The sequence below is a fragment of the Patiria miniata genome, unplaced genomic scaffold (assembly GCF_015706575.1).
Source record: "Patiria miniata isolate m_02_andy unplaced genomic scaffold, ASM1570657v1 HiC_scaffold_7, whole genome shotgun sequence".
NCBI classification, from domain to species: domain Eukaryota; kingdom Metazoa; phylum Echinodermata; class Asteroidea; order Valvatida; family Asterinidae; genus Patiria; species Patiria miniata.
Window position 1 is genome coordinate 14,740,262 of NW_024037074.1, and position 11,964 is coordinate 14,752,225.

An 11,964-nucleotide genomic window follows, 5' to 3' on the forward strand; every position below is an offset into this window, starting at 1 on the left:
AGCTGCTTTTATTTTGACAATGAGGCCCGAAAAGAAGTATGAAAAACAAACGGGCGGCAGAAAAACAGTGAATTTTATCGGAGAAAGGAGCCGCCGGCCGATGTAGCTTAAAACTTTTTCAGTCACTTTTTCTTTGCGTTCACGTAGAACTTTAAAAACATTCACAACCATTTTAGGAAACGTAATTATAGGGAAAGTAAAATTATCGAGCTAGTGCTCTCAACTTTGATCCCGACTTTCATATCATGAAGGCCGGCCTAGCCTACGACTCAATGGAACAAACAAACAGCGCCAATGAGTGAACTGACTAAACAAAATACATACATTTATTCAGTTTAGTAATTTGACAAAAATTTACAAACTATTTAAGTATATTCTAGCTTAAGTAGATATAGCCATTAACTTTGCATGTACTGTATATAACGCCTCAACTATATAACACGATACCCACAAAGTACTGCAACAAGGTAAATAGCCATTTTAAAAAGTACATGTTGGAACATGTTAAAGTTAATGAGTGTTTCAACAGGTGGTAGTGTAAGGGGACCTATTTGTTCAGTCTATTAATTGTTACAATTAAATTAAGCAGGTGGTGGGATAAGTCACAGACTTTGAATTTACAGAAAAGGCACATTATGTATGATTCATTACTGATTACCTATTAATTTAAAATTGTTTTAGTTGGTGAATCTGAACTCTTTGCTAAGCAGTGGCCTTTGATGAAATTAGTCCTGAAAATTTGCAAGTTGCCATTGCTAGCGGACACAGTGGCTCACTATTGGCAAAGAGTTGTATTGGTTGTATTACACATCACAGATGTGAACTACATAACATCCATTCACTATATTCTTGTGATTTCATATTAAAAATACCAAACTGTTATAATAATTTCAGATATAATTCTTTGGTCACAACTGACAGCCCTGTCTGAAACTGTTGAATACTTGTCTCTCTTTAACTATAAAATTCAAAGACATATTAATGAAAGTTAATTTAAGTCTCTGATTGTTACTAAGCAAATACACATCTCTGCAAGCTAAGTAGACAATTCAAATCAATTGGGCTATATTGGTTTTGTGTTTGGACCAAGGTGGAATGTTTTCATATACATTTGTATTTTCATAGAATTTTTGTTGTACTTTACCACTGCGTTTTTGTATTATTTTTGGGTTTTTTTTGTGGCATTTCCCGTTCTTGGCAATTGGATGTTGTGTATTGCTTCTTCCCTAAAATATGTTTGTTGAGCTGACACACCCTTCTTATTTACTTAAACACCTACGAATAAGCAGCCGATCAATATCTCCAATAACTGCATACTGTATGCATTCAACAAATAAATAAATCTAACTGGAACTTAAACACAGATGTCATAAGTATCCTTTAATTTACCACCGGGCTATAAACCTTCCTGTTGTCTAAAATAAACTTAACAAAAATGTGTACAGAACTCAAAATTCAAATTGAGAGAAAAAATCCATTATTTTCTAATGAATCCATTGAGAAATAAATGAATTACAGGATAATTGCTCTGATTTGTACAATGGGAGACTTTTAAGGTGCTTGGTGCCAGCAAACAAACTCCTTTTCAATTGTTATGTCATGTTTAAGGCAGCTAATGCGAGCATGTTTTTAAAATGAAGTAAACAATTGAAAAGGACCAGTGTGTTTGCTGCCGGCCACCAAGCGTCTCCCATTCTAACAATTGCAATTATTTTACCATTTTCCAGTGCAATCTGAATCTCCAATGACAGCTTTCTGTAACGCGAGTCCCTTGGATTACCCTGATGAAGCTTTCATTATAATGGACTATATGATAGTGGCAGGTTTAAAGGGAAGATACCACATTTGCAAACATCAAAAAATGAAGTGGTCAAATTATCACGAAATACCTTACTGGATTGTTAGGGAATGACAGTCTAAAGCATCCTGTAAAATCGTGGCTCCTGGTGTGCTGACATTTTCGAGAAAAACTGTATTTTTCCAACGCTGGTCGGCCGACCAGCATTGGAGAAAACTGGCATTTTTTTTTGGAAAATTGCTCCTAAATTTTCATATTTAGTTATTCCACATTTTCTTTGCGATTGATTACACAACAGTAAGGGGTACAAGCCTGCTAGACTGATTCTCTGACCTTACAATTCCCCAAAGTTTATAAATTGCTCCGCTTCATCTTAAGTGGGGTCAGGGAACCAGACTACAAGAAAATGATTGGTTTTCTTGGTTTTTCCACCATCTACAAGCCCAAAACGTGAAACAAGTCAGTTTAACAATAGCTGCTATAACATACTAATCTTCCAAATCCATTTATTTCTGAAAATTGCACCAAAAGCAAATGTTCTACATTCCCATTTAAAAGACTATGAAATGACATTGTTAAACCTGATTGGCAGCTGTGTTCTAGTTGAGACCATTACAAGTCCAATCACAAGTCCAGCACAAGTAACGGAATAAAAAATTACAACGGAAGGCTCTTGTCACAGATCATTTAAACAACTCGTGACTTGACTCAACACAAGATGACTTGAGATGGACTTGAGAGGACTTGGCTATCCGGTTCGTTTGTGAGACGTCACTGCAGTTTAAACCACGCCCACTGCCATTAAGTAGCGTTGGAACCATTGGTACCGGAAGTTAACGCAACTGGAGTGTTTATCCAATGGGCGCTAGTATCAGTGGTGCGCGCACGTGTATGACGTTTTTACTAACGAACCGGATAACACTGTGTCAAGGGGAGACTTGTTGTATTCGAGTCCATCACAAGAAATCACAAGTTATCATAGTCATCACAAGCCATCACAAGTCCGTCACAATTCTGATCACAAGTAACAGGGGATGAACAATAACAAAGTCATGTGCTTGTGAGGATGACATGCGATGGACATGTGATTGACTTGTGATGGACTTGTGACTGATTTGTGATTGACATGTGATTGACATGTGAAGAACATGTGATGGACTTGTAAAGACTTGAGATGGATTTGATTACAACAATAGCACGCAATGCTCTGAGCTGTGTCATACATCGTTTCTAGTCATCAGGTTCATATGTTCTTAGTCGTGACCGGAGTTCTTTGATCTGATCATTCTTCTTTGACAACATGGACTTGAGGTTCTTGTAGGCTCCTGTCTGACTAAACTTCTTCTCCAATTCCTAGAAGTAAAAAAAGCCATTTTGAGATTAAAATACACAAAAATTCAACAATACACAAAATACAACAAAATGAAGAAACACGCAAGAACAAATATCAAAATACAGCAGCACAAATGACAGAAGCCTTCAAGGGCAACCTAAGTAAATCAATGGTGAATTTCAGTTTTGAAAGAAAATTCACCAAAAACAAATTTCACAAAACAAAAAACACAACAAAGCATGAAGACTGGGAGACAGACATGTGCACTATCAAGTTGTGGCTACTCTGGCCAAGTTCGGGCAAGGACCATTAGTCGACTAGTGGTTGATTTGTGACGTACCTTACGCCTGCGCACTGATAGCAACGTGCGAACGTCTCTAGTCAAACGCTGGTCAAAATGTCATCGTAAAATTTCTGGATCCTGGCTCTCTGCTAGCGTTATGAATGCACGCGGCTATTGGTTACCAGCGAAGCAACCAACCCCAGTAGGCTGGTTCCAAATAGTGGACTAGCGTAGTCAACCACCGTCGACTAGACAGAGTTCGGGCAAACGTTAGTTAACCATTGGTCAACTATAGTCCTTGCGCGAACTTGGCCTAAGCTGCATTGAAACATCCCCAAGTGTGAACATTATGTCGTCATTGGCACTCACGAGTTGGCTAAAAAGCGCCCTCTATGTTCCTGGGAGGAGTCCATAGAGCAAATGTAACTTAAGCCGCATCCGTATTACTTTTGTTTGGCTCTTGCTAGCAGTTTTACACAGGTCTATGGGAAGCCGCTTCAGCTGCTTTCATAGACGCGTGTAATTGCCAGCCGCAGCCAAGTAATTAACCAACAGGAGTAACACATGCATCTATGAGCAGTGGCTTTAGCCGCTTCCATAGACATATAAGCCAACTAGTTGAGACGCAGCCATACCTTCTCAGTCATCTCCAGCTGTTCTTGCATCTCCAATAGCTTGTGTTTAGTTTGAACCAAGTCACCTTCAAGAGTATCGGCCTTCTGGGAACTCAGCTGCAGATTCTACAAAGCAAGCAATGAAATGTCCTTTGGTTTTAAACCTACATTTGAAGCCCCTGGAGGGTTTAGGGTTAGCAAAGAATTCTGTAAAGGCTAAGACAAACGAGTCTACAACTACAGGGTAACTGCCTGATGCTGGTGTGTCATTATAGCTATTACACACTGTGAGTACTCTGAGTAGGATGGCCTTTTCAAAAGATTTATGAGCCATAAAATCATTGGGCAATTAAACTGCAGCTTTGTTCAGATTTGTATAGAGAGATCTGTTTTTCTTAAAACTTTTCTTAATGTTTGGTCTTGGAATGTTTGCTACAAGAGAGTTGTAATAATCGAGTCATCACTAGTCAATTGAAAGTCAGTCACAACTCAATCACAAGTCAATCAAGTGACATGCTAGTTAAATGAACTACAATGTCATTACTTCTCCCCTGTTTCTTGTAACTGACTTGTTATTTGACTTGTGATTGCCTTGTGCTTTACATGATTACAACTCTGCCTCATCAACAGTCTGGAGTTGTCTTACCTTCTCCATTTGAGACTTGACAGCCGACATCTGATTCTCCAGCTCAGACAAATCTCCCGAGTCCTTGACTGGCTTGCGTGATCTGAGATTGCCCAACTCATCCTGAGTACTGTGTAGATCAGCCGCCATGCGAGAACGTTCTTCTAGTGCACCGGTGGCCTTAACAGTGGAAACAAATTGCTAATACATTAATGTGTTACATACAACATCAAATTTCAACTGATTATGCAAGGTTTTTTTCTGGCACATAAACATTAGGTGCACCTTGAAATGTACATTACTTATTCCAGATTAATCAATTTGTCTTCAAGACTTTAAACTGATCATTCCCTTTGCAATGCAAAACATCATCACAATATACTCATTTATATCACAGTCTGATTTTCAGTAATAGTAGCCAGTTAATGTAGACAATTTGTATTTTTGGGGCCGAGGGGAAAAAGGAGGAAAAAAAACAGAATCAAGTTTGGAATGCCACCAAAACCTCTATCTCATTAATAAAATTTTGTCAGTCTTAACAAACTACCCCAAATTACCCTCCTGGCATGTTATGTCAATCAGATGATGATTATTTTAACAAATGTTTGTTGTGGTGAGTATTTAGTAGACTGAATTATTGCTTCTCTGACACTCACCCTGGCTTCAACTTGCTTGAGGCGCTCCTTCATCTTCTTATTTTCCTCACTCAACCTCGCTATCTCAGCATGCAGGAGTTGTTCTCCCTCCCCGGCCATTGGGTCAAGACGTTTCATCTCAAATGTGGGCTTCCCTGTCATCTATATCATCATTTAAAAAAAAGGCTAATTTGATAAAGGTTTACATATAAAATTGCTAATCTTGCTTTCTGACTCTTGTTTCATTGTCTTGATTTATGAAAAAAAAATACAATTGAAATACATAATCAATAAAAAATAACCTATTTAAGCACACTAACAAGATTCCAATAATAAAAACCTATCAGAATATTTAAACTTTACATACTGATTCAATCATTTTTTTTTTTTTTTCCCAGTGGAAGTAATATTTTAAACTTAGACACTGTGTAAAAAAGCAGTACAAGTGTATACAGCCTTTGATGTAAGAGATAAATATATTATTAGCGGAGAGTACTAGTCTCCAATTAAAATGTTTACTAAATAAAAAGCAAGCGTACTCACAGCTTTTCCAGAGAATTGGCTTTCCTCAAAATCTGCGATCATTTCTATGAGCTCTCTGGAACAAAAAATATGATTTTTGTTAACAGGGGAATAAAGTATGACACTCGATGAAAAAAGGTAATTTGTTAAAGCACTAGATGTTGCAAACCACTACATTGAGTCACTTGTTTGTTTCAATTTAGTTGTGATTTTTATGTTAGCCAAAAAACAAGAGCAATTTTAGAAACATCTAACATTTGATCATTGTCAAAAAGTGTCAGTGCCAACATTCAGTGCAAGTGAGATGTTCACTTTCAAAAATCTGTTTCCAAACAAGAACTGCAGCAAATTATTTTTCACTTTCAAAAATCTGTTTCCAAACAAGAACTGCAGCAAATTATTTTTGCACTTATAATGTAATAGCATATTTCAAAATGTAACAAGAAGTTTAACCCACAGATTATTAAAGCACAAACACAGTAAGGCAAGCACAGAATACTACGGTTAGTGGAGCCATGAAATAAGGTCCTGCCTTTCTAACTCTGCAATACCTGTTTTCAAGTTCAGATATGTCAGCTATCAGTTTGAGGTGCCATTTCTCAGCTTGCTGGAAGAGCTGCCGCAGCAGCAGGACGTTAGTGTGAGCAGTGTTGATTAATTCAGACTCGACCTCTCCCCTGACTACAGCCTCTAAGCCGTCCAGCATGTCAGTGACTTCATCCGCAGTGAATGTATCCTCAGTCAATCTATAATGAGACAAGAATCCTATCAAAAAGGTGATGCTGTATGTGAGTTGTGGTTAGCTTATATGAGAATGAATGACTGTTTTCGACTGCTAAGTCAACAAAATAAAGGTCAGCATTGAAGTCCTTTTTCAAAGACTGTCAAAGTTTACTAACAAGGTGTTGCAGTATGAAGTACATGTAAGCCTAGAAAACTAGACAGCATTGTCTAAATACGCAGGTTTTTGTATGCGCCTTTGGATACAAAAGCATCAGCAGAAGAGTTGAGAAAATCCAAGAAGCCATCCACCTTCTTGGAAAATCCACCCTTGGGGGAAAAGGACTTCCTTCCTTTTAAAAAAAAAAGCCAGGCTAGAAATATATTTTTTTTTACTTGGTTTTACACTTCAGGTCTGTTTCACAATGCTTGGGATTTACCTGCTATCCTTCAGGTCTTGGAAACATCCCTCAACTCCACGGAGATTCTGACTGCGTTTATAGCGACTGAATCGCATATAATTGACCAATGACTCCTGATGATGGTCGTTCACTCCTAACTGACTGGCCTGGTTATATGAAGACAAAACACAAAGAAGCATTTCAGATCCAGATATATAATGCTGATGCCAATACACTGGTTAATGGTTAAAGGTGCCATCTTGGCCAGGGGATAGTGACGCAAAGTGCAGCGCTAGCGCTTGTGAGTACGAGTGTGGTCATGGCTCGTCAGCTCAAGTGGCTCAATTCGCTATGCACCATAAATTGCGCCAAGATTGTGCCAATTAAACTGTGAACGGGTTCCATTATTAAACGAACAAAATGAAGCCAACCCCCCCCCCCCCCCACACAAACACACACAAAATAACAAAGAAAACAACAAAGAAAACTAAAAAAAACAAACAAAACCAGCCAACATCCTCCCCCCCCCCCCCTTGCGCGCCTGAGCGACAAAATCAATTTGCATAACTAAGCGCAATGTCACAGCTTTGGGGTCATCGCTTCTTACATTCAAAATGGCTGCCAATTGCCATCAACAGACGATTTTCGTGCACATGATATGGCAGTGTATGGGCTCCAGAAAGATTCAAAAATTTCTCCGAAAATTGGATATTATTATTACTATAAAAAATAATATTACACCTAAGCATCCCAGAAGTGAACAGCTGAGACATCATAGAAACAACCAATTGTAAGAAACTTTGCGTAATTTTTTGAGAAACTCCTCAGTAGTCATGGTAGTGGGCTAGCTTGAGTAACTCCAGCTGACATGCTCCATATTCATTCACATGAATGAATATGGAGCATGTCAGCTGGAGTTACTCAAGCTAGTAAGTGGGTGAGAACCTGGCGTGTGGCCAGAGATACAGCGCAGCAATATCGCGGCCACAGTCATGACAGTGGGCTACACATCATGATTGAATGTTCCCAAATGACATTTGACATGAATAAACTGATTTAATTCACTGATTTATTTTAAGCAATCCACAACGTCAAAAATGCATAATACATTTTAATCAACCATTTGTCAACGCTAACAAATGCGACACTACTGACATACCATGATTGGAAATAGTGTTTTTCTAGCTTCGAATTCAGCCAACGAATCAGCAAGAAATCCGCCAAATGGTTTACACTGCAACTATGCCTACGGTACGAGAAGTTTGGCTCCTAGACGTTGTTGTATTCTTTCACGCATCAGGTGGTCAACGTACCCATGCTAATCAAACGTGACTAATCGATAGAGGGCGCTGTATCATAAAAGCGGTCTGTTTTTTCGAGTTCACCTCAAAAAAATAATGATCTCCAATTATTTCCAATTCGAATACAACCGCCCAAACATATCGGATTGAGAAGATATGTAAAGAAAAAAAGATGATATGCTTCTTCCCGAAGACTAAGACAAAAATTGAAAATGAATAAAATATGAAAACCCTTTTGCTAAATTACCTCAAGAATTGGTGAAGACTTGCTCTGCAAGCAGGTCATCGGTCCTTCCGTCGGTCCTCCTCCCTGCTTCCGGTTCCTTGGGATTCAAAAGTGATCGTATCTTCGTCCAGAATGGCACCTCATCCTGCAGACCGTCATCTCTGCTAGAAGATTAGAAGGAACACAATGTAAGAATGGGTGCTGGACAATTATTATGCGCCTGTTGCTCATTTTTTTTTATTTGTGGATTTGTGAAGTTGTTACAGTGATTATCATTTCACATTAAATTATTTTCCTCTAGATTTATCGGTTTTTTTTTCCCAAATAAGCTATCATTAATTAATCGCAGACACAACAAGCAGAACAACTTGAAACATCCTAAGACATTTTTTGAAAGGAAAATAACGGTTTTTTAACCTGAGAAATCAGTAATGGGTTGCCCGACAAGCAGGGTCGTCAGTCATCCGTTGTTCCTCCTCCCTGCTTCCGGCTCCTCCGTGTCATCAGCTCCTGACATGAGCACTCTAGCTTGCTGGTCCTTCTTATCAAATTGCAAGTTGCTGAAAAGAAAAGAAGTATTCCTAGCGGAGCTAGGTTATGTTACAACAATGTACAGTGGTTTGTGACCGTTGCTGTGTTATAAAGAGAAGGAAAACGTATATTAATGGTCCTTACCTGACCACTATAAAGACACAATCATAGAAAAAGGAAATTTAATTTAGGTCTACACTACTTAGATCTCTAGGCCCCATGGGGTCCATGGGAGACCAGTGGATTCCACTGAAATGGGCTACCCAGTTGAAATAAGAAATAAATACAAACGGTGAAGATAATCAAATTAGTGGCCCTTACCTGACCGCTGTAAAGGATTCAACCGTTGAGAAAAAAAAAAGTTTAGTTTATTTATTATAAACAGATAATTTGGTCTACTGGCGCGAAGATGATAATTCCAGTAGGGACACAGCAACGCGCATCGGTTCAAAGGGAAACAACATTCACATCAGAGATTTTCATGTCGCAAAATAATCGTGGAATCGTTGAAGCCACCATTCTGATTACATTACATGTTTCAAGGAACCTGTAAAATCTGCGCATGCATATGGCCCTATACACGTAGAGCATTTTTAAACAATAGATCTCGAAGATCTACGACAAGTAAAGTAGATTTTTAAACATGGTCCTAGAGTATTTCACTTCATGAACCACGGTGAAGTTACAACAGGTGAGGAATACACAGAGTATATACAACAAAAACTGAGATCCAACACAAAAAGTTACAGCTTTTTAAGCTTTAAAATAGTTATTGATATTTAACACATATCACTAGAGTGTTCTTACACAATGATTCGCACTCAAGACAGGATGAATGCACATTGAGCAGTTTTTAAGAAAATACGCATTCGGCTATTGGAGAAATTTACACCGAACGGAGAGTATAAGATCTCTACACTGCACCACATGGCCCTACAATTATTTTGCATAATAATTAAGAAGGATTTTGTTTACAAAAACAAAGTAAGACATGTTCACATGGCCCTGGAATCCTGTAAATAATCCGTCATACAAGAACAGAAAATAACGCAAGAAAAATTGGGTTTGGGGCAGAATCCTCTACAAAACGGCGATAAAAGTTTTACACACATGGCCCTAGGATTTGCTTTACAATGAGAATCAATGTAGAACGACGAGAAAATGCATAGACGCGACTGGAATTTTAAAAAGTTTGATTCGTACACATGGCCCTAAATATCTAACACGAATTGTTATAAACGGAACAGAAATATTCCGTACAAACATGACACAATACATCTCACAATCATTGTCTTTAAAATATCAAGCAGGAGACATTATTGCGCAAGATTAAACCAAACTGTGCAGATGTTGCGAACTTGGAGGAGGCAGAACGATTTACTACACATGGCCCCACCATGATTTCGAAATCAAAATCCTTCCGAGATAACAGGTGCTACGTTGTTTTAAGTACTTGTACTCGTGTACATAATCGTCTACCAACAACTTGTACTAATTAATTTTTTTCGCACTCGAACTCTAAACGAAGTCGTAATCTTTCTTGCAGTCCGAACTCGAACTGTGAATAAATTTATTCACATTTCAGCCCGAACACGAACACTGTTATATCTGCACATGGCCCTATATACACGTAGAGCATTTTTTAAACAATAGATCTCCAAGAAAAAAAATTGTCACATTGACAAATAAAGTCGATTTTTAAACATGGCCCTATAGAGTATTTCACTTCATGAACCACATCGAAGTTACAACTGGTGAAGAATACACAAAGTATAAGCCTATATGAAAGATTACTTAGATTGAACACAAAGATTCGCACTCAAAACGGGATGAATGTACACACAGGTTTCAAGAAAATACACGTGCAGCTACTGGAGAAATTTATACAGAACGGAGGAATATTATAAGATCTCTACATTGCACCATGGCCCTAAAACAATTTTGCATAATAATCACGAACGATTTTTACAAAAACAAAGTAAGTAAGACATGTTCACATGGCCCTGGGAATCCTGTAAATAATCTGTCATATAAGTACAGAATATAACTCAAGTTCGGCAGAAATCTCTACAAAAACAGCGATAAAAGTTTTACACACATGGCCTTATAGGATTTGTTTCACAATGAGAATCAATGTAAGGACGAGAAAATGCAAAATAGACGCGACTTGAATTTCAAAACGTTTGATTCGTACACATGGCCCTAAATATCTAACACGAATTGTTATAAACGGAAAGAAATATTCCGTACAAACATGACACAGTTCATCTCACAATCATTGTCTTGAAAATGTCAAGCAGGATACATTATTGTGCAAGATTAAACCAAAAGACATTGCAAATTGGAAGAGAAGCAGAACGATTTACTACACATAAAATACTTCCTATATATAGCAGGTGCTACGTGGTTTAGCAGTTTTAAGTACTTGATTGACACCAACTTTGTTTGCACTCGAACTCAACACGAACTCGCAATCGTGAACGAACGATACATTTATTGTTTTAATCCATACCCGTACAACCATCGTCTTATTATCTTCCTATACACAAATCGGACAAATGCTTGACGAAATTTAATGATTGACACCAACTTTGTTTGCACTCGAACTCAACCCGAACTCGTAATCGATAACGAACGATACATTTCCTGTTTTAATATACCCGCAAGTCGATATCCATCATCTTATCGAACAAAACGTTTTTTTTTCGATTTCACGGTTCCGCTCCTAGAATTTCTCCTCAATGATTTATTTTACCGTGGCAGATTTTTGCCTTTTAATTCATACATGTTATCTTTTTTTCAAAGTCATTTTTAATCGAACCGAGAGCGCGCTAGTACTCATTTCGAAATCACAAACAATAATGTCCATAAGACACATTTATGTCACAAACAATAATGTCCATAAGACACATTTCGACAAGGATCAGAGACTATTTCATGTCGCAAAATAATCGCGGAATCGTTGAAACCATATC

At 38.0% G+C, this 11,964-nt stretch overlaps 1 protein-coding gene across 4 annotated transcripts; it reads right to left on the reverse strand.

Annotated features, from left to right (window-relative positions):
- Window positions 1–2,260: 2,260 nt before the first annotated feature.
- Window positions 2,261–9,927, reverse strand: LOC119745979 (leucine zipper transcription factor-like protein 1). 4 transcript variants are annotated; one of them, XR_005273678.1, is made up of 10 exons: window positions 8,876–9,927; window positions 8,480–8,622; window positions 6,971–7,098; window positions 6,362–6,556; window positions 5,832–5,886; window positions 5,310–5,450; window positions 4,675–4,833; window positions 4,050–4,154; window positions 2,958–3,151; window positions 2,261–2,901 (listed from the first exon to the last, which is right to left on the reverse strand). XR_005273678.1 is itself a non-coding variant. In XM_038222716.1 (9 exons), exons 2-9 carry the CDS (start codon window positions 8,516–8,518, stop codon window positions 3,029–3,031), a joined length of 945 nt encoding a protein of 314 aa, XP_038078644.1. In that variant the 5' UTR covers window positions 8,519–8,619; window positions 8,876–9,927; the 3' UTR covers window positions 2,910–3,028. The 4 variants fall into 4 exon arrangements, 3 of the variants coding, with proteins under 3 accessions (XP_038078644.1, XP_038078643.1, XP_038078645.1); XM_038222716.1 differs by lacking the exon at window positions 2,261–2,901 and having other exon boundaries at window positions 2,910–3,151; window positions 8,480–8,619; XM_038222715.1 differs by lacking the exon at window positions 2,261–2,901 and having other exon boundaries at window positions 2,910–3,151.
- Window positions 9,928–11,964: the final 2,037 nt, after the last annotated feature.

Coding starts and splice junctions, on each gene's coding strand:
- LOC119745979 (XM_038222716.1), bottom strand. CDS start 8,518: ATGACCTGCTTGCAGAGCAAGTCTTCACCAATTCTTGAG. Junction 6,557..6,970: donor CAAGACCTGAAGGATAGCAG/GTAAATCCCAAG, acceptor GTCTCATTATAG/ATTGACTGAGGATACATTCA. Junction 5,887..6,361: donor ATATCTGAACTTGAAAACAG/GTATTGCAGAGT, acceptor TTTTTGTTCCAG/AGAGCTCATAGAAATGATCG.